A 26,081-nucleotide genomic window follows, 5' to 3' on the forward strand; every position below is an offset into this window, starting at 1 on the left:
GATCAGCCCCATAACCACAAGCCACACCTTCGTGGTCATATTTTCTTTTAGGATGATGAAACAAAGATAATTGATCAGTTAATCTGTTGGTTTTTTTCATGACACCCACGAGAAGGGACTTGGTGTCTCTGTGGTTCAGCCTGTCAAAGTTCTTTGGTTGCTGCTTCATTCATACCCCAGGCTGCCACCCCCCTCCCCACCCACCCCCAGCTCATACATTCACATTCGTAATTAAACCCAATTCAAAAGGGACATGTAGGCCAGGTGCCCCCATGACCATGGCCTCAGAGCCAAACGTCCTTTCTGGAAGAGCTGGGGAACTGGCCGTGCCCTTACCTACTTGTAGGGTCCCTCGGCACTCCCTGGACCTGGTGACCAAGACAGCAAAGAGTCGGGTCGTGCTCCCCAAGTAAATTCTTAACAACAAAGGGAAAAGAGCCCACTCAGGAGGAAAGGAATACTTTACTCCCAACACCTGATCTGGGGCGTCAGTGCTTGGAACAAAGTGAAACCCATCCAGGCATGGTGGGCCATTCGCTGGGACTGTCAGAAGCCCCCTCAGCACCCCTAGAATAGCCAAGTAGGCTGTCAGATGGAGCATCATGGGGAGCAGGGTGTTGGAGGGGGCCAAAGATGGAAGCCGCTCAGATCACATTAGATTCGTGTGTTTTTGGCACAGAGCTTGGTCTCAGGAAGGACAATTAGGCTGATAACTGCGAATCCTGATTTCTTAGGTAATTTGCTCATTCCCCCAAGGACCAGTCAAGCTTCTAACCTCTAGATGAAATTTCCAGCGTTCCTGAGTTGGAAAAATCAAATGGGCTTCATATTTGAACAGCCAAATCATACACTATGGACTCTTCTAAAGTAACAAACAGGCAAATCTAAGTTTTCAGGTTGCTTGCAAGCAGTACTTCATCGAAGGGAACGGGAGTTAGGATACACCAAAGTAACAGTATTTGTGATGCCAGATAATCCCATTTGCTAGAAAAAGGGAGAGATTCTAATGCAAGCCCTACATCCATCACTGGTTTGTACTCAGTTGCCCAGAACTCTGTGCAGACCCCTCTGGGAGGAGAGAATAAAGTGGATGAGGAAAGAGTGTGGGTCAGGCCTCTCTCAGCACTTCAGTCAGAAGATAGAATTCTTGGTACTGGGGCATTTTTGAGTGAGAAGTAGAATATTATTTTCCTTCTAAAATTCACAAATGCTGTTCCAAACGCCCGGGGCTTGCTATAATTTTTGTTGTGGTATTCATATATCCAGCGGTAAGCTTTCTGACCTCAGGGCTTGTGCTGACGCGGGGAAGGACATGAAGCTGACTCCGATTTTAGGGCACAATAGCACAAAAATTACAAAGAACCTACAATCTGCAAGGCCTGAAATACACATTTCAATTATGATTTCTACGGGGAATTTATAGGACCTGTCTGTAACATTTCTGACTGTATGCGGTCTCTATGGTACCTTCCTATTTTCTTGCACACATGACTTACATTCTAGCAAATACCAGGACTGCCTGATATTTTATATTTGTTATCGGCAAGGTTTATTTTGAAGGTGCTGCTGTTTTTTATTCTTTACATAAAATATTTGAGGGGAAAATTTGACTCGTGGCTGAAGCTAAATTCAGAAGGTGTAATTAACCCCAGGGGTTTTCTTGGAGCAACCTACCGATTGCTGCTGAATCGCAAACCAACATTCACAAATAATTACGATATTGGTTTTGCTGAAATTACCCATAATGATTTCAATCAGAGCAGCCATTTCAGAACAGAGTGCACATTGGGACCCTCTAAATAATTTCCTCTCCTAATGTGTTCAGTAAAGCAGCGAGCCTCCCGAATGCCAGGGCATGGCTGGAGCCTCCTCGCCGAGAGCTCAGGAAGCAGTCTCTTCGCCTATTTGTAGTCTTTAGAAACACTGACAGGCAGTGAACATTTGAAGATGGATAAGACAATTCATTAAACAAACGTTGCTCTTTCTACACCTTTATGAGACTATAGCAAGTTCATAGCTACAAGGTGGATCAGAATCTCTCTGGTGCTAGTTGATGATAATCTTCCTGTAGAAAACTGTCACAGGACGGGTTATGCTTTCTTACAATTTTTAAAGAATTGACCATAAGTCAATTTTTTCTTTTCACTCGGCAAACAAAACCTTATTTACCTTTAAAACTGCAGTGCCTAAGTGACTACCTGATACCTAGAAGGTGGGTACTAGGTAAACGTTTGTTGAGTAAATCATAGTTAAAGCATTTTAAATGATACACCTTAACATGACATGATATGCTCTACATTCTATGAGAGAGTAATACACGTCGGAATAACGTGGTCATCACTCTGATAAAATGGTAGCCATTTATAGCGTTCCAGCTTTGGTAAATGTTAGAACTGTGTTCTAACCGTGGTATAGTTTTTAGTGATTTCTCTAAGATTCCCATGATCTTTTTCAGAAACACATCCAAAGATAAGACTTGGCTAATTTCATTGGGGCTGTTGGTTTCTGCAGAGGTTCCTGGGCCAGATTTTTGTTCAGAGGTGTTTGAAGAGAGTTGGTATCTCTCTTCAAAGATAGGACTTTTGGGAGAGTAACTTTTAAAATTGCAAAAAAAAAAGGGGGGGGCAACCCTGTGCCCTAAAGATGTGGAATTACAGCTCTTAGGGTGCATCCCCCTCAAATTGGCAAGACATCCTTATCTTGCGTCTTTCACAGTGTTGCGAAAATAGCCAAGGTGTTCTTGGGTAGTTCATCCTAACCCAGTGACATTCATCGGGTCACAGTGCTGGCAGAGCTAGAGGGAGGCCCCGAAGGGGCCATATTTTGTATATGTGGACAGTGAGGCAAAGGCTTTTCTAAACATTCAGTTTTACAGGGATCCCGACAAACATGAAAGAGAGCAACTCTTCTAAGTAGATACTCTTCCCAAAGCAAAGTCCCATGTTTTGCAGTATTGATTCAGCATTGAAACCCACAGTGCTCAAATCTGAAAGGGGATGATAGGGAAAGTGCAGCCAGCACAGTCCCAGTGGATTCATCTCTGTTTACCTTCCAAGGAGGCCTTTGGGGAAGGGACTGGGTCCTTGCCTGGTGAATGTGTTGGAAGGGCCACCGATGCCACCTCCTTCCCTCCTTCTTAAGGCAAATAGACCATCACAGAATCAGTATTGCGATTCTGAATACAAAAGTCATCATTAATGCCCATCCCCATTCAGTCTCGGGCCACCAACCATGCCAGTGTGCCTGAGACTAAGGATTTTTCCAGAGTGCAGGACTTGCAGCGTTAGTACCTGGAAAGGCCTGGGCCAACCAGAATGAGTTGGCCACCCTACTTCAGAGATGAGAATTGTAAAGTTCTACTGTGCCTCGTACTCCCGTTTATTCAGCACTGGTGACTCTACATACCTGCCCCGTTCTGACATATCCTCCACTTTGTTTGAGTTTCTGCTTAGCACTGGATATGTATAGTAAGACATTACTAAATTTTTGTCTAAGACTTAGAGTAGTCTAAGAGAATTGAAAACTATGCCCACCTTGACATTATCTAAACCAAATTCCTAAATATTTTCCACTGAAGAGTTGGGAACAGCAGCTAGATAGCTGCATGCAAACAGGACAAGTCTTTGCCTAACGCCTTATCATTGTCTTTTTTTACTCTTGGTTTTCTTTTTCCTTAATCATGGATTGGGGAAAAAAAAAAAACACAAGCACAACTTTTCCTAAACACCTTCTCCCTCAGACATTTAAGATGATGCATCCTCCTGGTCACAGCTTCCATGTGTCCCCACACATGGTTTCTCAAAGCTTAAATGTCACATGGGTCACCTTGGGATCTTGTTAAAATGGAATCTGCATTTCTAACGGGCTCCCGGGGGGTGGGTGCCACAGGCCCAAGCTGAGTAGCAAGGGCTGTCCGTTAGCTTTCCATCTCTGGTTCCTTCTTGTCTCAAAGTGGGGAGCAGGACCAGTAGCCAGTGTGAGGTTCCCAAAGTAGTTGGCTTTGCCAGCAGCCTTGTCACAAATGGCCAGCAGCACACTTGGGGGCGATGAGGTCCGAAGCCTGGTGACAAACCTTTCTGGTTTTTCGGTCACATGTCTGTGATTCTATCCACCAGTGAACAAGCCAGGACAACCCACCCAGAGGGTAACTGTTTCGTAAGCGCTCCCAAGTTTCTGTCTGAGGCCATGAACTAGACACAGTTGCATCCTCGGAGGAAGTGCAGGACTCCCAAGTGTGTTAAATCTTCATTTCAACTTTTTGTGTCATTATCTCACCTCATTGCTTTCAGCACACACTAATGAAATAGTTTCTTTAAAGTAAGGCAGCATCTGACTCACAGAAGAACCATCCCAGCCCTGGTAGTTTGTCCCACAAAAACCCACCTTGGACTCACAGCTGAGCAAATATACTGCAAACAGAGACATCGACTTTTTTTCTGTTAAGAAATGCTAAAGACAATTTTCCCCCTCTCTCTTTGCACAAACAAAAAGATTTTAATGATTGTCACTTTAAACGAGATGCCAAGGATTATCACTCAGGCGGTTGAGCCATAAATGCAGGATGCTTACAGGAGCCTTGCCCATGGCAGATTGGGCTTTATTTAAGCACAACTGGAAACTTGTCATGTTCTTCAATAAATCTAATGTGGCATCATTCCACCTCTGTTAAGGATGGGTCCCTCAGGACCCCCAGGATGAATCATATATCCCGGGAAGAAACTGGCTGCTTTTTGAAGAATTATTATTGTGGGTGTAAGTTTTCTCCTTAAGCGCTTACACACATTTTCTTGTATTTCAGTCTTCCTCAAAATGTATCAGGCTCATCAAAGTTAAATCTGCAGTTGTAAGAGCAGCAAAAAGAAAATGCAAGTACGAGTGAGAGACATTAAAAAAAAATCCTGTTTCTAAAATGGTAAAAGGATTGTACTATTAGGAAGGGTTTCCCAGAACATTCTCAAAAGACACTTCCAGTTTGGGGCTAAGTCTGATGGATCTAACTGGAGCCCAAAGTTTTATATTTATTGCTTCTTAACCATTTGAGTTTCTGAGAAAGTACGAAAAAAAAAAAGCCCAGCCCCACCCCAACACTACATCCCATTCTAATGGATCAGATTTTGTGGGTGAAAATGTCACATGAATTAACTGGCTGTTTCAGGGGAACCCAGTGCACCTAAGCTCGAAGGGCAGATGGGCGAGGATGGAAACTCTATTAAGGTGAACCTCATCAAGCAGGATGATGGCGGCTCCCCCATCAGACACTACCTGGTCAAGTACCGAGCGGTGAGTGGCTCCTGTCCTGTCTCCACCCCCATCTCTGCAACTCTGATACCCACCTTGTTATGTCAACAAGGTGCGGAGCCCAAGCAGGCAGAGACGTCCTGTGTCTTGCAGGTGGCTCAGGGGCCCTGGTCAGGGTTTTAAATCCCAAGATTGACTTACAGCCATCAGGCCATGTCTGCCCTGGGACTCTTCTGAAACCCTTAAAATGATTGTGGTGGAGACAGACGCATACCATGATTGGTTTTTATGCTTCTGGAAATTTCTGTAAAGTGATTTTGCCATTATCCGATACTTTTTGAAATAATATACTGATATTCATAATCAGTGCGTTTGACAAAGTGTGTGTCATGGGCCAGGCACTGCGATCATGTGCATTTTGTCCCCACGAGAACCCTGATCTCTCATAGCTAGGAGAGCAGAGTTAAAATCCAGGTCTGTCTGAAGACAGTGGGCTCTTTGCCCCTGCCCTCGGCTGCCTTACCACCCCAAACGTAGCTCCCACCTGCCCCTCAGACCCGACCTGAGCTGTTCTGATCCTGCTCACAGCAAGCTTGGCCCTGAACTCTTTATTTCTAGATAGTTTGCCTACCATTTAAGGTTTGTCTGTCATTTTTCCTTTCACCTCCAGCCCCCATGATGAAAATCACTCTCACTTTTTTTAGTTTTAGAGTGATACTCGGCTGCGCCCACCACAATCAGTCACTGAGAGATTTAGAGGCAGTGTCTGGGTACTGGGAATAGCCTCTTGCTAGGATTTCTTACCAGTAGGAAATAATGAACCAGAGAACAGTTTTCTTTCTTCGAATAGAAAGGATTTTTCAAGGAAGTTGACTTACTCCCTCTCTTTGATCAGCCCCCACTGAAGTGATGCGTGAGCCCTTACCTGCTTAGGCTGAGTGGAGAGTCACTACAGCACAGAACTCTACCAGGCATACTTCCCAGCTGCTGGGTGGACCACTCAGCCCTTCCCCACTTAACTGGGAAGCCAGGCATGAGGCTGACATTGGAGGAAGGGCCTCTCTTGACTTCCCTAAGGCCCAGCCTAGAAGCACCATTGTATGCGAGGTCCCTGTGGCTTCCTCACTGTGGAATAGAACACCAGGACTGAGTGGCAGCCCATGGGAAGTGGACATGTGGTCAGGTGGGCTGCCTCTGGCCCTTATGCTAGTGTGAGATCCAGACAGACATGGGATCCAGGTTCAGCTTTACCACTTACCAGCTTGTGCCCTCAGTAGGTCTTCCAAAAACCTCCATTTCTCCATACATAAAATGGGAACAAAATGGCTTATCGAGTTATTATAAAGATTAGTTATAAGCAAAGAACCTGAAATGTGCCTGACGCATGAACACCCCCCCCCCACACTCCCCATAGATGGTAACTGTAATAATCACTGCTAAGATGCTGGCTGGTGCTGGAGACACTTCCCATACGAGGCTACCTGAGAGACATCAGTTTTGCAGAAGAGCCATAATGGCTGTGCCGGGCAGGTTTGCCTTAAAAAGACTATGGGGACAGAACACTGAAATACGTTAGATTTCAACAGCCTTACCTGTCCTCTCTCTTCCACTTCAAACACTCAGTGTTTGCTAAATATTATTATTATATGCTATTAGTATTTTTGTTTAACATAATATTTGCTTTGTATTCTGGTTGCCTCTTTTATAGGGTTTGCCAAGGAAAGAAGCCTTTCAGAGAGAGAGAAGACGTAGACAGCTGAATTTCTTTGTTTTAAATTGTTTTAAATTAAAACTGGGCCCCTGGTGACATACAGCCAAGCAACCGTGCAGCCTGACAAAGCCCTTCACAGGCAGGGTTTGGAGGGATACAGTGAGAAAATTCAGGAAACCCTTTAGGGCCAGGCCAGCACATAGTAGGCGCTCAATAAAAGACAGTTTTTATTTTTAATAAAATGAATCTGTGCGGTGTTCTTATGTCAGGGAGGTGAGTCACACACCTGAATGTGAGCAACATCCTGAAATAGGACCAGACGCATATTCATTGCATGACTCTCCTGAGGTGTCCATGTGCCTGTGCATTCCAGACTGTACCTGGGGGGACAGTCCCCGCTTAGGTTCCTGTGTGCCCTGACAGCAGTGGGACTGGAGGGTTGGCCCTATGCCACCTGCCATCTGTCACTGTGATTGCGAACACATGAGGTTGACCTCCTGACCAGCAAAATCTTTAGGGGGCTTCAGGCTGGTAGAGGATGAACACCTTGTCCTATCATTGGTTTTTATTTTTATTATTTTGCACCCCTAGTAGTGACTTCCTGAAGCTGGCCTCAGCAGCATTTTCATCTAAACTGTCCTGGTGTCTTGTGTCCTTCCTGCCGGTTTCTCCCAGAAGCTGTCCTCTGAGTGGAAACCAGAGATTCGGCTCCCGTCTGGCAGTGACCACGTCATGCTCAAGTCCCTGGACTGGAATGCAGAGTATGAGGTCTACGTGGTAGCCGAGAACCAGCAGGGGAAGTCCAAGGCGGCTCATTTTGTGTTCAGGACCTCAGCCCAGCCCACAGCCATCCCAGGTATGACTGCCTCTGCTTTCTGTGAGTTTCCCGCTTTGAATTAATGCACAAATGCTGCACCTCCTAATGTGCCTGACCAGCCCCTGACGACTTGCTTGCTTCCAGCCATCCTCATGATTGGTTGACCATGCAAAGCTTAGTTTTGCTCTGTACCTACCTGTGCAGTGGGTTGAGATGTACTGGACCCTCCAGGAAGGCTTGGCCAAGCATCCTGGGGCAATGGTCCTGTGTCATTCAGCCTTGAAGGACTGATGCTAAGCCAGTCCATGGGAACCTTCAGATGGGGGAAGAAAAAAAAAAAAACACAGCTCCAGCTCCAGCCAAACCTTGGAGGCTGGTTAAGTAAGGATCTTTTTTTGAGACCTTGTCTATCCTCTGCCATTTCATACCAGGATCACCTAATTGTTTTTAAGCGCTTTCTATTTGATGCTTGCTTCCTGCACAATCATGGTCCAAATCTCTTCTCTATGGGGACCCCAAGAGAAGGAAGAGACTATGCTCGGTTAGTTAAAAATCCTATCTTCCAAGGGCCTCTCAGCTAAAATAAAGATTAAATTGAATCACTTGAAACACAGCAAGTGAAGAAAGTAGATGCTGGAAAACCCCATCCGTGAAAGGCAGTCCAGTCTGCTGGAGACTGTGACGGGAGCGGTTCTCCTAGGAGATGCAGACCTGTCTCTGGGGATCCAGGACCAACTCAAGTGTTGGGAACAAATGAGAGTTCTGCTTGCTGGCCTAGCCACCTTGCCACTGATAGTTAGTCTTCCCATTGACTAAACCTTCAGAGCAGAAAGAGATCTTCAACTCTGTGCTTTTCCAGATCAGCTGAGTGCCGGCCACAGGAAGGAGAGGGGCGCATAGACCATAGAGCTGCAGCCTGTTGACAGGGGGCCCCATAAACTGTCTGCTGTGGTCAAGCATGGTAGAAAGATGTTCCAGTCTCCCAGCTGCCTTGGTGTGGCCCCGTCATGCCTGTCCTGTCTCCAGTGCTTGCCCAGGCGCTCTGCTCAGTTGTCATAATGGTGCCTCCCAGTGGGTGGGAGACCAGAAGGGTATGACTGCCTAGGACACAGACCTGCCTGTGTGCAAGTCGGTTAGTGAAACAACAAGGCGAGACCAGTGTGTGGTTCCCGATGGTCGAATGTGCATGAATGTGTGTGTCTGACAGATATGTGGGGGCTTCAGGGAGCTGGCAAGTGGGTCTTAAGCCACAAGTGAGACACTTCAATTGGTCCTACCCTCAGGGAGGCCCCATAGTGCACATGGTCAGTGGTGAAGGCAAGGCACCTGGGCATGGCTGCAAAAAGTGTTCTCTCTACTGCTTCATACGATGTCCAAACAGAGGTGGCCCTGCCGTCCTGTGCCCCTTCTTCCTTCATGTTCTTTGGCCAGTTCTTCACTGAAATCGATAGTCTGGAATGTGTCTGGCTCTGCTCAGCCTTTGTGAGAGACTTAGGAGCTGGGGGAATGGCAGGCTTGAGTAGCCCCTCTCTGGCGAGAGAGATTTCTGATGGCACTCATTGCCCGGCCTAAGCAGCACAGGCAGGTCGCTTGGACATGCCGCATTCACGTGCACAGTACCTCCCGCGTCAGCTTGTGGGTTGGAGCAGCTGGGGACATGGGGAGTCAGACACAGAAACAGGAGAAGATCTCGTCCTCTGGGTGGAGGTGGAGATATCGGAGTCCTTCTTCTCAAGCAACCAGGTGCCGAAGGGGGTTGGAGGGGCTCGGGGTCTCCACCGCACGCATCCTAGGAGGAGGCGGCTCTGTGCTCGCTTGGACTTCCTGGCCATTGATGGGGACCTTCGTACAAAACCTGTGAATTCCAAGGTGTGCGTTCATGGTGGGGTTGTGCGGTCAGCGGGGAGGCAGAAGGTGAGGGGTGCGTGGTGCACGAGGAAGAGGAGTCCGACTATGGCTGAGAAAGCCCCCCTCCCCGCCCTGTCCCTGTGCAGTTTGCTGCATATGGTGCATCTCTACCGCTACATGTAGAAAGCTCTAGAGGCTAGGAGGCTGTGTGTAGAGGCTTGATGACTGTACCTGAGAGGCCTGACCTTACTCAAAGGTAACACTCTCCTAATCACACTCTTGTATTTGACTGCAGAGGCTCTGTTCTCTCACTTGAATTTCATTTGCTCGCTGACCCCTAACCCCCTGAATTCGCCCTGCTGTGCTGCTTCTGGCCTTGCTGAGCTTCGGAACTGGCCTTATGGTATTAATACCGTACTGAATTCTTCTCTAACCATTGTCAGTTTAATTTACTAAGTTGAATTAACCTTTGATTCTTGCGTTTTCTATATTTGACCTAATTTTTTTTCTTTTTATCTATTTTTTTTCTCTGTTTCTGTCTCTACCTTCTCTTTCCTTTTCCCCCTCCCCTTCCTGTGTCTGTCGTCACACATCTCACCTTGGACGTCCGCCACTGGGGCATCCCCACTGCCACATTTGTTTTTAAACAACCACATTCTCTCTGGGCGCCCATTGCTCCAACCTGCAGCGACCTTGGGAGGCTGCTCTGCGTCCTACACTTTTGTCTCATTGCTTCTCTCTGCAGTGACTCTGCTTTTGCTCTGTTAGGAACTTGAACACACACATGCACACACGCACACACACACACACACACACACACACACACACATAGACCCACAAAAAAAATTAAGTTTGCTTAAATGCCCAGTTCCTATGAGAATGATCAGTGCCCCCCTTGGAAGAACCTGTCAGGACCGCCACGGCCACGCCACCAAGCATTCTGTGTGGAAGAGGAAGGTTTGGCGTTTGGAAAAAGCTGGACCTCCAGACATTTTACCATTCACAGATACTCTTGTGCCACTTCATGAGGAGTTTGCCCCTTTCTAATGGCAGTACAAAAATATTTGGGAGCACTTTTCTTTAAACGCTGTTTTTTTTTTTCAAAAGCATTATGCTAGGTTTACAGAGAAGTTTCTGCACATCTGCTACTTGTTGCATTTTTCTGTTCTTACCTGAAAATGATGTAGCAGAGGAAAATGTCTGAGTACCTCCTAAAGCTTGCATCAGATTGTTCAAATCACCTCGTGCTCCCCACCCTTCTAACTCCATGCTCCCCCTTTGCCTTTGAAAAGTAGTTGGCTTCGCTCGCATTGAAGTGCCTGGGGTAAGGGAGCCCAACCACTGGGATGCACCCAAGCATTTTGCTGGCACGATGGGCAAAGTAAGTAAGTCACCCTGTTGCCCATACAGTGGAAGAAAATAGATTGGTTAGGCATTTTCTGAAGGCTGATCAGATGTTCTGGGAGGCACTTTTGTCCTAGTATTACAACCAGCAGCTTATGCTGGCATTGCAAACAGGGCCAACCTGTGATGTGCCCTGTACCCGTCAGTTTGGTAATATGGGTGCCTCTCAGCCAGAGTGATCCGGGCCGCATGGCAGTGAGCCGCAGGCCAGCACAGAGCCAACAGTTTGGCCCGTGTGGTCCGACAGTATCACGTAAACGTCAGTCCCCAAGTTGGAAGTATCTACTGCAACCCAGGCATGGGTCCCACAGCAGCTCCCCCCACGCTCACCAGAGCAGAAGGCAGGGGACAGATGACTCCCAGACTGCCCAGCCCAGAGCGTCCACACACTGCGACTCGGTCAGCCTGTCCTACTTTCCGAACTCTCCAGCCCCCCATATTGGTGGCTTTAGGGACATTTTAAAAATGCTGGTGAAAGCCAGCTAGCCCCTCTACGGTCGAGGGCCACGCCTCTCCACGTGCCCAGGAGGGGAAACGCAGCGTGTTCGCTAAAGTCTCATGTGGAGACTCGGCTGGATCCTGCTCAGTAACATCTGTGCACGCCTGGGGACTGACCTTCTACTGAATAAAACCTCCCTCCCTCCCTCCATTGTGGTCACATTTCATTCTACGTATCTCATCTCCAAACATCCCACAGAAGTTTGATTTTTGTTTTTGTTTATTTTTTAGTTGTGTTTGTTGTTGTTATTTTAATTGATGTTTGAAGACTAGTCTTTCCCTTTGGGAACCCAAGTGACCCCACGTGCGGGGCAGAGCTGCCTGTGTCGGCTGGCACAGGCCCATGGCCCCCAGCGCTCACTATTTAGAGGCTCGAGCGCAGAACCTGAGCGCAGACCCAGGAGGCTGCACTGTTCCCAGCAGCTCAGGCAGGTAGCACCTCTTGCCCCAGCCCTGTCTGCACCCCCAGGCCCAATGCGAACCTCTCCCCGGGGCCCCTGACCTGCCTTCACACCAGCACAAGAGAAGCAGGCAGGGTTCTTAGGTATAAAGCAGAGCATCCAGGAGAGGCACAAGGTGCTGCCAGACCTGGCGTGAGAGTCCCGGGTCAGCTATCGAGAGCTCTGGGAGGCCGAGGGAAGGAGAGATGTGTCGGGCAAGTGGCCCATCCCTGTCCTCCTGGCTCCTGGCATGCTCTTGGTAACATCTTGGGCAGAAGTCACATGTTCACCCCAGAGGGCCCATCTCGGTGGTCTGCCCCAGAGGGGAGGGACAGTGTTAGTGTGTCTGAAGGGACTCTTTGGAGATCTAGCCCAAAGCCTAGGGGGGCCTGACAGGGCCCTGTTCCCTCAGCACACCTAGGGCAAGGCGGGCCCTTGGTTTGTAACAGGATGCCTTTCGAGAGACAGTGTTGGGGTACATCCGCTCCCTACTGGACACCGTCCTCGGTTTCAGCTGTGGCCCCCAGGCCCGCCAGTGGCTCCCGGGAGATAGCAGCCCTTTGAGGCACCCGCCACCTTGCTCAGCTGCCCCTGCTGCTGTGCACTAGTCCGTGCTGCCCACACTCCACATGCCACGGGGTCTCTCTGCTCATTTCTGAAGTATTTATATGGCAGGTTTGGATCACGTTTTGTTACTAATAAGAATGCTAACACTGTTGTGTAGATAATCAGCGAGGCCTTGATGAAGTTTACACCTTTGCATTATTAAAAGAAATAACAGTCCACGTGAACTCACCAGCGTGTTTTGATTTTATTGAATAGTCGTGTGTCCTGCAAAGTGTCAGATGTCCTTTCCTCCCACCTCACATGCACCTGAATAACTTTGGTTGCCCCAAATCGTACCCCAAACTTGTAGCCTGCTGCTTGGAGTTCTAGCAAAGGCAGTCCTTCCCTTTCCTGATGAGCTATACATTTTGCTCAGCTGCCCTGAGAACTCCTGTGGGTCATTGCCTCCTTGCATGTTCCTAGTCCCCAGCAGGCAGGAAGAGGGGAAAGTCCCTTTGCAGAACCAGGAGGTGGTCACTTCAGGGTCAGGGGTGCACCACGGGGCCTGGATAGACAGCTCTGTAGCTAGGGCTCCTGCTTTCACTGCTCCCCACTAAAACCCCACAGCAGAGGCTGCACAGAGTGCCCTTGTGATAGATAGAATGTGAGAGAAGGACCTCGTTGGCAAATCCTATTCTGTTTATAATCACACTTAGTAGGACACTTCCCAAAAGCCATGGAGACCAGCCAGCCGTCTGCTTAATGGCAGATTCTGGGAAGGAGCAAGCAGACATGTATGGGTCCAACAATGAACAGCAACCCCAGCTCAGTGGAAAGGGCACCGCTGCTGTACGGAGAGCCCGTGACACTGACTCAGGCCCACCTGGCATCTGTAAAAATGTGAGGCCCATATGCCCATTTTGAGGCATCTAAGAAAGACCCATGTAGGTCTCTGCCGTGGGCCAGCTGGTTCCCTCTCCAGTCGTCAGTGTCTCCCATGCCAAGCACCGCAGCAGATGGACAGCCCCACCTTTGTAGCATCACCGTTTGGGGGGCCCTGACCCTGGAGGTCATAGAGGAGCTGCTCCCAAGAAACTCTCTTTGCGTGCAGGGGTGTGGGTGAGTCAGCCAAGGGAGGCCAGCGGCAAGGTCATGCAAAGATAGACCCCTGGAAGATTTTTATGGCTCCCTTTTATAAACTATGACATAAGGTACAGGGGTCCCCCTTGCCGTCACGCCCTCCTGGACTCCAGTCCTGTAACGTCCCCCGAGAGCCAGGGAAGGTTGGTTTGATTTGAATACGCTGTCATCTGTTCCCTGGAGTTTTCTGTGGCTCAAGGCGCACCTTGCTCCCTAGAGTCTAGACTCTGCACGGTGAACTGGGTGGTCCTTTCTCCTTCGGGGACAGTCTTTGCTCTCTGTCCGTCTGTATGGCAGGTCAGGTCCCCAAGGTGAGACTCCGCAGCTCCTCCTTGGGCGGGAGTCATTGCAGGGCAGTCCCAACAGGACCTGGGAACCACGCTCCTCAAACCCTACTATGTGTGAGGATCACCCGGGCTGCTCTTCCAGATTTTGATTCCTAAGCCCCAGCCCCGGAGGTTCTGCTTCAGTAGAACTGGGGAGTCCCAGAGTCTAAATTTAAAGCACCCCAGGAATTCCGCTACAGGCAGACAAGCATTATGCTAAAAAAAAAAGTGCTTTATTTTTCACATGAAAATAAAATCATGAGAATCAATGAATAAAAACGGGACCTACTGAGTATTTTAGTCTTTGAAGAAAAAGTCCCTCCGTGCACACGCTGTGCGGGGGATCTGTACCGTGCGCAGGGTGCTCTGGACAGCGACGTGGGACAGCAGGCTCTTGTGGTTGGACAGGCGTGGAGACAGCGGCACCCCAGGCCCTGGCCCACACAGGGACCTCTTCCAGAACATTATAGTGTTCCTACCAAGGGGTGGGCCAGGCTCTGCTCGAACACCTCCAGCCACAGGGGGCTTGCCTGCCAAAGCAGCTCACACTCTGTTAGTTCTTTCTCGAGGGGAGCCGAAATCTAACCCGGATCCAATGGTTTCCACCCCACAGAGATCCCGAACAAGCGTACTAGTTCCATTTCACAACACCCCTGTAGGTATCCGGAGGTGGCGTCGTCATCTCCAGACTAAACACCCGCTCATTTTCTCGACAAATATTCTTTGAATGTTTCCCCTATGTCAGGTTGTCCTAGATGCTGAGGACATATAAGACAGGTAGAGTCACTTGTAGAACATTCCAGAACGGGCAGCCAAATAAAAAGCAGGTAACAACAGAAAATGGCAGATAGAAGTAAAAGAGGAGAAAACCGGTAATGTGGTAGATACTGGGAAGAGGTGCCTCACTGGTTGAGAGGTGAGCAGATGGGGGGAGAGGGCCCCCCTGATATGGTGACATTTGAGCTGAGGCTTGTAGGACAACAAAGAGCCACCCAGGAGGTTATGGGGCTGGAGTGTTGGAGGCAAGAGGTTATCAAGGCTGTGAGGCAGGGGTGGGCTGGTGTGTTCAGCAGGTGGGGTGAAGGCTCTGGCCAGAGCACAGGGATGGGGTAGACGGCCAGTGCCATGAGGTACAACAGTCAGAAGAGTGGGAGAGTCTACAGCGTGTGTGGGACCTTTAGGCCAGGAGGCAGAGTGTAAGTTTTACCTCAGATATAAGGAAGGAGCGTGTCCCTTCTTTCCGTCTCACATCACAGGGGACTTTGTTGCCTCCTGATGAGTCTAGCACATAAGCTGGAAGACTGCTGCCTCTCAGAAACACAGAGCCACCTCCCAGTGGTTTGCTGTCCCCTTTAGGGATATGATTTGTCCCCTAAAGCCATATTTACGTATAAACCTCAGAATGTAGAATTCGAACCACAGAGTCCGAAAACGCAAACATTGTCCCCTCACACAAATACTTCAGACTCCTCCTTCAGGAAGCAGGCACTTGACACTTCTGGGGCACCATCAGGAGTTGGCAGCAGCTTCCAGCCCAGGGACAGGAGAGAGAGAAAGCCCAAGGCTGATATTTCCTCCCTGTTTGGGGAAGCAGCTTGGGGATTCTGAAGATCAGGAAGGCTTGCGTGCCTCTCTTTGCTTATTTGAGTGGAATGTGCGAGAACCTTCGAGAAGAATGGATGCTTTGTGAGCTGCTAGGGAAAAGACCCCCTGTAGTGGGACCGCAGGGAGCCAGCACTGTCTCTGCGCCAAGTCCGGAGACAGCAGTGTGGCCAGAGCTGGGTCCTCAAAGCACAGAGCCCTTTGTCTGTCTTGATGCCTTCGTGAGGATAGCCTAGGGTTTTCAGTGCAGGTTGGATGGGACCAGCCAGCGAGCCCAAGAAGGAAAGACTGGGAAGCAAGACCAAGGTCCCAGAGAAGCCAAAGATATTCAAGAATTTGAGAATCTTCTCCACCTAAGGCCCAACTGTGCCATGGGTACTATGAATTAAGCTGTGAGTGAGCAGTCCTCTCTGGCATGCTGGGCTGGTGGTTCATACCCCGAATTAAACTTTGAAACAAAGACTGATGGGGTAGGAGCACCGCTGAAGAAGCTCCATGATACCTGAGCAGGGACCCCTGGGCAGGCAGAGGAGTGTCCCCTGGGACACAGACTGAATGGAAAAAGAAGAATGTGGCCCATCTATAGACCTGTCACCTCGGACTCCGTGTTCCTCCAATATCTGGTGTGACATGTGGCTGGCAGGCCTCCAGGCCTGGTCTGGTGCTGAGCAAAGGGCCAGTGAGACCCAGAGAGCATTGGCCACAGTTCCTGCCTCTAGTAGGCAGACCTGGATCATCCTAGTGGGGCCCGGCGGCACAGGAAGCCTCAGACAAGGTCTGGTGGTGGGGTGGGGCTGCTAGTTCTAGAGCTCTGTCCTTCCAAAAGAGGAACAAAGCAGACATGCCCATATTTCCATCTGAGTTCATTGTCTCCACACGGGCTTATGAGCAGAGCTCTGCATGGGTTCTTGCTCTGCAGAGCATGACCACTGCTCTCCCGGACACCAGGGCGGGGGGAGTCACCAGCCAGGATGCCACCTCAGGCAACTCCCATCAGTCACAGGAGGTCCTGGGGAGCTGAGCCTGGGCCCTTCTGTGAGCCCATCAATCCCTCAGAGTCCTGGGGGGTTATAGATGGACAGCAGGGGAGTATGACACAGAGGCCGAGGCATTCAAAGTGAGCCCAGCCAGAAGCAGGAGTGCTGGGAACTGCTGGGTACTTCTTGGATGTGAGAATGCGTGTCTGTAATGGGCACAGAGGATCTTTGCCCTGAGTGTGAGCGTGCCTGTCCGTGTGGACGTGCATCTCTGGGTGAGTCTACTGGGTTTCCTGAAGTCTGGTCCAAGTGTGTCCAAGCTCCCAGATGGTGAGTATACACAAACCTTTCACCTTGCCTACTGGGCCTGGGCAGACCTCCATGTCTCCAGAGTAAATGGGCTTCGTTTGTCTCCCTGGGTGCAGTGAAGAAGGACAGGCCATGAAGGATAAACCATTAAGCCAGTGTACACTGTCCAGTGTTGGGATCCTCTAGAGCTGTTCCTAAAGAGGAGAGGAAGTGGGGTATATCCTGGGCACACCAAGGTGCCTGATGTCACCACCAGCCCACAGGGAGCCCTGGGAACTCCCTGCCTCCCTAGTGGAGACCCTGCCCCTGACTCTTCCCCTCTTCCCGGGAACCACAGTCTAGCCTGAAATCAGTGACCACTGCCTGCTGGCAGGCTCCCAGGAAAAACAGCGAACAAGGAGTCTGGGGGAAGCTCAGACTGAGCACAAGGTTAGAGACACAGCTCCCAGTCCCCAGTCGCATCCTGACTTGTGGGCGCCTCACGCCCCTGTCTGCTGGTCTATGCGATAAGCCTGCTATCTCACCCTCTAGAACATACAAAGAGACTCTGTTGTCTCAACACCGAGGTGTAGAAAGGATCCATGGAAGGTGCCCCTCTTGACACAAATGCCATGATTTTGTCCTGTAGGCTCTCCTCCACCCCAGGGGCTGGTGCTCTGCAGGGTCCAGGAGACTGGATGTCAGCATATTAACCGCCAGCCATCTCTCTCTCCCTCCCACTCAAGCCAACGGCAGCCCTACATCAGGCCTGAGCACTGGGGCCATCGTGGGGATCCTCATTGTCATCTTTGTCCTGCTTCTGGTGGTCGTGGACATCACCTGCTACTTCCTGAACAAGTGTGGCCTGCTCATGTGCATCGCTGTCAACCTATGTGGAAAGGCCGGGCCCGGAGCCAAGGGCAAGGACATGGAGGAGGGCAAAGCCGCCTTCTCGTGAGTGCAGATCCACTTGCCACTGCTGGGGTCCGGGCTCTGCCTCGGGTTGGGGGTGGGTGGGCAGCTACGGAGCCATCTCATGGGAGAAATGTTTCTCAAAGCATGACCTTTGGGGATACCTGTTGGAAAAGCAAACTCTTGGTCCCAACCTCACATTTAACATACTAGAATTTCAGAGGAGTTTGAAAGTCCTTGCATAGGTCAGAATGAGGGGAATTTTCAGAGCTGAATGAGGAGGGGACCTGCCATAACATTTGAGAGACATGCTTGCCTTGCTGTCACTCATTCACATATTCATTCATTCATTTGTGTACCAACAAATATTTATCGAGCAGCTGCTTCAGGCAAGGTGCTCTTCCTGGACACTAGGTTACACCCACCAACAGAACAGTTAAAATGTCCTGTCCTTTGAGAGCTGAGGAGCCAGATGCTGTCCCCTCCCCCGTCTTTGGAGGAACAGATCCTGAGCCAATTAGCAGGAGCCTTCACAGACTCTGGGCAGGAAGGGACAGAGCAGGGGTTGGCTATTAGCACCACCACATGTCAGGCACTTAATCTGCATAAACACAGATTATCTGAGCACTTCTCTGTGCCAGGCACTTCACACTCAATATCTCAGTCAACGTTAAAGAGCTAGGCAAGATAGAGACTTATTTACCCCATTTTACAGATGAAGGGTGAGCAAATCAGATGCTCAAGGTCGCACAGCTAGGACTAGTGGGAGCTGAGGCTCAGGCAGTTGGGCCTGGCTTGAAATGCGCCCCCTGCTGTAGCTGGCTTCTCCAAGGAGCCCCGTTCCTGCCCCCAGCAAACCAGGATTGAACCAGCAACTCTCTTCACAGGAAAGATGAGTCCAAGGAGCCCATCGTGGAGGTGCGGACTGAGGAGGAGCGGACCCCAAACCATGATGGAGGGAAGCATACGGAGCCCAATGAGACCACGCCGCTGACAGAGCCCGAGTATGTGGGCGGGGAGGGGGCCCATTCTCCTTTGGCAGAGTCCCACACCCACCTCATCACCCCACCCACACCTCCCATGCCTCTGACCCCACCATTCCCCGCCAAACAAAGTAGGCCAGGTTCTGGAGCCCTTGGCCAGAGATGCCGGACCCCACTCTCTCCCTAGAGAGAAGGCATTCTTGGTGCTGTTAAGGGACAGTAGGGGCTCTGAAAGGGCTGCTGGGACGAGTGGAGTCTCTAGAGCCTGTTTTGGAGTCACACACACATCGTGGAAATGGACGAAGGGAGCAAAACATCACTGAGAGGAACTGAGCTTTGAGAGGCTTAGCAGATTCTGTTGAGGATCTTCAAGAACTCTAGGGTTTTCTGCGTTCTTCCTAGAAGGGTGAGAGAAGGCAGGGACGTGTGAAGCTCCCCGGCCCTCCTGTCTCGGAGGCCTGGGGGACCCTCAGGCAGGAACCGTGCCCCCCTGAGTTTGTGATGACCGCTGGCTATCCTGAGTGCTGTGGGTTTGAAGGGCGTGCAGGCTAAGGGCAGCCCGACACCTCTGGCCGGAGACCCCGTGGCTCCTGGTGGCCGCTCGGAGCCCTCCTTGTCTGCCTCCCTCCCGACTGCCCATCACTGCCTGGGGAGCCCTGGAGGACGGCGGGCCCCAGTTCCTCCGGGGGCGAGGGCACCGGCAGCGGTGGCCTCTCCTTGAGTTGGGGTGCAGGCAGAGGTCAGGAGGGCCCCGGCGGGGCTGGAGGGGAAGGCAGCCCGAGCGCGGAGAGCTGCAGGGGCGTCCGCAGGTGCCTTTAGGCTGCCAGGTGCTCTGTGTCTCCTGTCTCCTCTTCTGCCCGCCTGGGCACTGTGCTTCCTCTCGCCATCCTCGTTTCTCTGTGGGTCTGTGTCGTGCCTGCACGTCCCCGCATGCCCCGCCCGCGACCCCTCCTTGGCTGCAGCCCCCCACCACCACCACCCCCACCTCTTTGTCTCGTCTGAGCTTCATCGTCTACTCTCTTCTACTTCCTGTCCTCCCCACAGGCTGCCTGCCGACACCACAGCCACTGTCGAGGACATGCTGCCTTCTGTCACCACCATCACCGCTAACTCTGACACTATCACCGAAACCTTTGCCACTGCTCAGAACAGCCCCACCAGTGAGACCACCACCCTGACCTCCAGTATTGCCCCCCCGGCCACGGCCGCCCCTGACTCAAACTCTGTGCCCGCCGGCCAGGCCACCCCTTCCAAGGGGCCCGGCGGCGCCACCGCCTCCCCGCCCCCAGCCACTGCCCCCAAGGTCGCCCCCCTCGTCGACCTGAGTGACACCCCGACCTCGGCCCCCGCCGCCAGCAGCCTGTCCTCTGGCGTCCTGGCCGCCCCGGGGGCTGTCCTCAGCCCGAGCGCCCCCGCCGGCACGGGGGAGGCCTCCAAGGCCCCTCCAGCCAGCAAGCCGGGCCCCGCCGCAGAGGCCCCCCCAGCCCCGCAGGAGGCCCCCGGCACCGGAGGCCCGGACCCCGAGCCCGCCCAGCCCGGCGCCGCCGCGAAGAGCCCGACCGAGGCAGCCGCGGGCCTCACTAGCCCGAAGAGCGAGGCTGCCTCCGTCAGCGCCACAAACCCTGCCCAGGGCGAGGACTTTAAAATGGACGAAGGGAACTTCAAGACCCCAGATATTGACCTTGCAAAGGATGTTTTTGCAGCCCTGGGCTCTCCTGCTCCCGCCGCTGGGGCCAGTGGCCAGGCCCCTGCGCTTGCTCCTCCCACTGCAGACAGCTCTGTGTCGCCTGCACCAGCAAAGACCGAGTACGGCCTCTCTCTGTCCGCTGTCGTCGGGTGGTGTCCCGTGTGGTGTGCGTTTGTGCCGTGCCGTGTCCGTTCTGTTAGATGTGCCTTCAGCCTCATCCAGGGCTTCTCTGGGCGACGGCCCCCCCGGGGGCTGGGATGAGGCGGAGGCGGCGGGGGCAGGCAGCGGGGCCCAGGGGCAGCCGCCTGCTCACTAATTAGGTCACATTAATTACGTCTTCTCCTCACCATCGAGCAGTGGCTTCTGTCTCCCCCGGGGGTGGGGGTGGGGGCCCTCGCGGTTGGGCCGCCGATGAGCTGAGCGGAGCTAAGGAGGCCAAGGTACCTTTCCCGGCCGCCCCGGGGCCGCAGACAGACAGTGTGTGACCCAGTGCCAGGCTGGGCCCCACCCGATGGCACTGCCGGGCGGGAGGAAATGAGGCAGGCCCCGAGGCCCCGTGGGGTGAGGATGTGGTCCAGAAGGCCCTGTGCCACTTCCGACCAGATGCCCACGACGCCCCCACTACCGCCACCTACTCTTGCTCCTCCTGACCGGGTGTGTCTGAGAAGACTCAGCTCACAAGCCTTGAATGACTGTTGCGTCTCCAAGGTCAAGGGAAGGTCCTTAAGTGAACAGATTTCTTAGCTGTGATGGCAGAGTGCAGCCGGAGCTGGGGTCTGAGGCCGCTTGCCCCTAGACCGGACTTAGGAAGGCAGAGCCAGACCGAGGTGTTTATAGAAAAGCCTCTGTGTGTTTTATAATAGAGGATCTGGGCCCCAGATGAGCTTTGTGCTGCCACCAAGACCTGAAATGGGAGGGACCCTCCCCGGGACCCCAGAATCTGAGGAAGTAGGACTCCACTGGCCCTGCCCACTCAGCCACCCTCTGACTCCCCGCCGTCCCCATGTGCAGCCTGACAGCCATGGAAAGCTGCCTCAGTCCCAAAGAGCATCTTCTGACCCTAAACACAGAACAGTATATGGTGGGAGTGAGGACAGGCGAGAGCCAGGTGGTTTGCAGAGGGGCCCTGGAATCAGGGCTGAGGAACCCAGCACAGCATGTCTCGTTTATACCAAGCTGAGCTGCTGGTTCCTGCGGCCGGTCGGGGTGAGGAGAGGGCCACATGTGCTGTCCCTTCCACTACCCCAGGTAAGGACTGGGCTCCTGGGCCCCCGGCTTTGGATTAGGACCAGAACAGGGAAGGTCTCATTCCTCTGATTCAGTGGCTCTCAACTTCGGCTCCGTTTTAGAGTCACTTGGGTGCTTTTAAAAGTCATCATGCCCAGATCAATTAAATCAGGATTTCTGGGGGGGACGGCCCAGGCCTCCTTGATTTTTAGAGCTCCCAGGTGATTCCAGCGTGCAGCCAAGGATGGAGACCATTGCTCTAAGCTGGAGCCCTGCCTGAGGGGCCAGCTGAAGGGTGAGTTACTGCAGATTGTGGTCTCAGCGCTGTTTTCCCAATTCTCCGCAGGAAGGGCCCAGTAGAAGCAAAGTCGGAGTGCCAGGAGACAGAAACGAAGCCAGCGCCAGCCGAAGTCAAGACGGTCCCCAACGACGCCACACAAACAAAGGAGAATGAGAGCAAAGCATGATGGGTGACAAGAAATGAGCAGATCAAAGTAAAAAGTGACACCACAGCTTCACCAGAGCATTCCCAATATCTCACATGTGCACACACACACACACACACACACACACATCTCATTCCTCTAGTGTCTTTTGCCTTTAAAAGAAAAAAAAACTAAACAGATAAACATGGGATCTCCTTTTTGTAGGTTTATAGAAAGGGTTCCTTTGCTGCGCGCACTCACTTGTAAGAAAACGAGACAAAAAGGTTAAACCCACAGCCAAACTAGGACACTCTGTTCCCTGAAACCATTTAAGAATCAAACAAAAGGACCCCAAATTAAGAATCTAGGAAGCTCAGAAAAAAAAAATCTAGGTTCAGGAAGACCGCACTTGGTGTTGCCCAATTGGCACAGACCAGTTTCAGAGAAATACTTCCAGATACTGAGACTAACGAATGAACAAAGTCCGAGTTTATTTTTATACTTTGAGTCAAGTTTGAACTCTGTAAATCCCCATAAATAAGTTATAATTTCTGTTCACTTTGTATTTGTTCAGTATGCAAAGTGTGTCACCCTTGCTAGCTGAATTCAATTCCCACGTAGACTCTTGTTTTGTAGGAAGAATGCCAAATTGCAGCTTCTGGGGGTAGATCTCAGTTTGCAATATTCTGATTTCTTTTTTTCTCTCCTTTCCTTTCTCATTCTTTTTTTTCCCCCTTTCTGCCAACTTTGTTTTCCAGTGTTTACAAGTTGACAAATGTTTGACTTTGGTTGTGTTTAAATGTCCGTGTAAAATAGCTGCCTTCTTTTTTTTTGTTTTGTTTTGTTTTTTAAGTTACAAACACTGCCTAGAGGCGGGTAGGGTCATCACAGGCTTGCTTTTGCACGGGACAACTTTACAAAATATGATTGTTTACAGTGGCTCTTCCCCCCCCCCCAACTCCCTCCCCTCTCTGATTTGAAATTTTTGCCTGTGTGCAGCTCAGGTGAAAATCCATCTCGTTCTGGAGTGGTTTTGTTTTTGTTTTTTGGTTCTCGGTCCTTTTTGTATCTCCTGGGGGGTTAGACCACTTTTTGATTAGCCACCACCTGCCTGTATCTGTGAAAAAGGGTCTACCCCCCAACAGGCATCTGAGTCCTTCCTTTTGAAGGACTCTTTAGGCTTTGTTGAATGAAGCAGAGAAGATTGTATAGTTGGGGCTGGTCTTGGTGAACACACATTTTTACCCCAAACATCCCCTTTTTGTAGAAAGCCAAATAAAATATATACGTACAATTTCTTTTTGAGCTCAGAATCTAGATTTGAGCGGAAGAGCATGTGTGCTTCAGGGAATTAGTGTCTTTTTTTGGAAATCTGTTGAAGTAAAGTAACATCGGCCTTCTGTTCACTTAGGCAGCATTTATAGAAACAAAAGAGAGAGAGAAAAAAAAAAAAACCAACCTGCTGTCTGGAGTCATAACACAACTTTCCTGGATTGGAAACCAAGTGGGGAAAAAAAAATACAGAAACTTTAAGGGGGATGGGAGGGGGGAGAAGGGAAAAGCCAGCCCTTTGTATAGAAATTTTGCTTTTTTTTCTCATTCTACTTTAGAACTGCAAGCTTGTGCACTGTGGATGCGTGAATATTTTAGTGTGAAACGTGTTTTTGTCATAGTATTGAAATAAAACTTCAACATAGTTTGGTTGTGGAAGGTATAGCAGATAGTTCAGAAAAAAATATTCAGGAAACAAAAAAATAATAACTCTTAAAAGGAATTGAAGCCTTTAAACAAAGAAAATGAAAGAAAAGTGATGATGATGATGAAGAAGAAGATGAAGATAACGCTAAGGAAACAGAAATTCAGCCCTCCGGCATGCATTCCTTTCCCAAGGTACAAAACAGCAAGAGGTGAGGGTGGCAAGACTGCCCCGAGTCTGTCCTGTGGGCTGCGCTCCCCAATGTTCTGACACTTCTGCAGTCTGATCAATGGCGATACGCTAAGATTATAATTTCAAACTGTGAAAAATAATGGTCTTGTCATTTGCTAAATGTGGGGTTATTTTGCATTTTCTCAGCTCCTGGGGATGGAAATGGAGGATCCAGTGTACCCAGCTCTGGCCCCTTTGATTCTAGGGCTTGCACAAATCTGTGGTTCAAATGCACAGGCCCTCAGGCATGAGTAACACGCAGACAGTTCTTTGAGCACACAGCAGAATGGGAGCTCCTGGGTGTCTGAGGCGGGAGGACCCAGCAGGGCCTGGTGGGCTCGTCCCACCTGCTGGGTCATCTGGTGGAATCAGTGGCTCATCTTCTGATGTTAATGGTGTTGACGACCTCAGCCAAGCCCACGCTATACCTCACCAAGACTGCATCTCACGCCAAGTCGTTGTGGCCAGGCACAATGACTTTGGTTCCAATGGTTAGGAAGAGAAAGAGGTATAGCCGACCCTCAAGCAACCTGGCCCAGGGCAGCTGACGCCCCCCAGCCCACCCAGAACCCTGGCTCCGCCACTAGCTGGCACCCAAGACTCTGCCCACCTTTTGGCTTTTGGTCTGCCTCTCTTTCATTATACATAGATTTGTCTCCGCACGCATGAGGTTTCCTTTCTTTAAAAAAAAAAAAAAAAGAAAAGAAAATAAAAGAAAAAGAAAAAAAAAAGAAAAAACAAAACAAAAAAAAACAGAGCAATGCTTTCTCTAAAATCAAAGAGAGAGTCACTTTATTTTCAAGATGTTCTATCTTTTATGTTAAGAGATAAAAGCTTATAGTTTTCCTTTTTTAATTTTTTTGAAGGCGGGATCAACTCTACCAGTCTCCAATGTCTATGTGTCTATATGTGTATGTGCCATACATATGTATTCACATAATTAGCGGCATGGCCAAGTTCTGCTGGAGGGGCACCCCCGGTGCCGCGCGCGGGGTCTCTGAATCCTGGGGGGCCGTAGTGCACATAGTACAGCTTCTGAAGTGGGACTGTTTTCACACTTTTCTATGGAGCCCTTCCACGTCCCAGGCTTTCACTCGAGGCTGTCTGTCTGGATGGTGGTTTTCAGACCTCCATTAACATCCCTACCCAGCATTCCGTACTTTGGGGGCCTTCTCTCTTGTTATAAACTTTTTACCGAGTGAAACATCAATACCACCTTTGTTTCCATTCTCACTGGTGTAAATACTGAGTACTAACTGAGAATTTTGACTTTGCATTCTGTCAGAATACTTGTGTTCAATAAAAATTGAAAGAAAAAAAAACCCATTATGGTCTAACTGGGATTTATTTCCATTCATTGCGAGCCTGTCCCATCAATCATACGTGGAAATGCCAGTGGTCTGTGGGTTGTTTTTTTTTCCCCCTGTAAACAAGGTCAGTTAAATGCAATGTCTTGAGTTCACGTTGCCTGAAGGATGGTTTCCACTGTTTTCTCTCATATTGATAGGGGAATCCTCATTTTAGAATGGCCAGCCAACAGATTCAGAAAGATTCCATTCAAATCCTGGTTCTGCCACTTCCTTGTCGACCTTGGAAGATTTCCTTAATCTCCCCAAGACTCAGTTTCCTCTTTTAACAGACAAGAGCTGCCAAACTCCTAGAGCTGAGGCCCTGGCTACTGAGTGAAGCAGTGCATTTGAAAGCGGAGTGTGGCACCGTCTCAGCACATAGTAGGTACTCAACAAATGAGAAGTAGTGCTGGAGGCACCCCAGGTGTGTGATAGCCTTAAACCCAATTAGAATAACAATCTAAACCTGAGCCCCAAGGTTTCAACATGGAGGGAGGAGCATGAGACTTATTCCAGAATATGTGATGCCTCTCTTTCTTTGCCATACTGCTCAGCCCTTGGAGTTGATTACAGTCTCTGAGCTAGACAGAGTGAAGAAGACTTCGTCTTCAGAATTCTCTTGCATATACTGCTGTCCAGCTGTGTTGGGAATTGGAAATCCCTGGAGCAGAGCAGGTCCCAGGACCAGCACTAGAATAAAGCAGCAAATGAGATGTCTAGGGAGCAGGCCAGTCCC

At 50.4% G+C, this 26,081-nt stretch overlaps 1 protein-coding gene across 14 annotated transcripts in view; it reads left to right on the forward strand.

Moving 5' to 3' along the window:
* The window catches only part of NCAM1 (neural cell adhesion molecule 1), a 295,160-nt gene extending 269,838 nt beyond the window's left edge, over positions 1-25,322 (forward strand). For 3 of the 14 annotated variants that reach the window (XM_055305759.1, XM_055305761.1, XM_055305763.1), the window contains 6 exons: positions 5,156-5,280; positions 7,625-7,805; positions 17,582-17,789; positions 18,635-18,751; positions 19,775-20,536; positions 21,991-25,322. In XM_055305759.1, the coding sequence (XP_055161734.1) occupies positions 5,156-5,280; positions 7,625-7,805; positions 17,582-17,789; positions 18,635-18,751; positions 19,775-20,536; positions 21,991-22,111 (1,514 nt within the window). In that variant the 3' untranslated portion in view covers positions 22,112-25,322. Of the gene's footprint in view, positions 1-5,155; positions 5,281-7,624; positions 7,806-10,302; positions 12,748-17,581; positions 17,790-18,634; positions 18,752-19,774; positions 20,537-21,990 lie in introns of those variants that run through there. The other 11 variants (XM_055305760.1, XM_055305762.1, XM_055305764.1 and 8 more) reach the window with 4 other exon arrangements.
* Positions 25,323-26,081: the final 759 nt, after the last annotated feature.

This window comes from Nyctereutes procyonoides, unplaced genomic scaffold (assembly GCF_905146905.1).
Source record: "Nyctereutes procyonoides isolate TBG_1078 unplaced genomic scaffold, NYPRO_anot_genome, whole genome shotgun sequence".
Classification (NCBI taxonomy): Eukaryota; Metazoa; Chordata; class Mammalia; order Carnivora; family Canidae; genus Nyctereutes; species Nyctereutes procyonoides.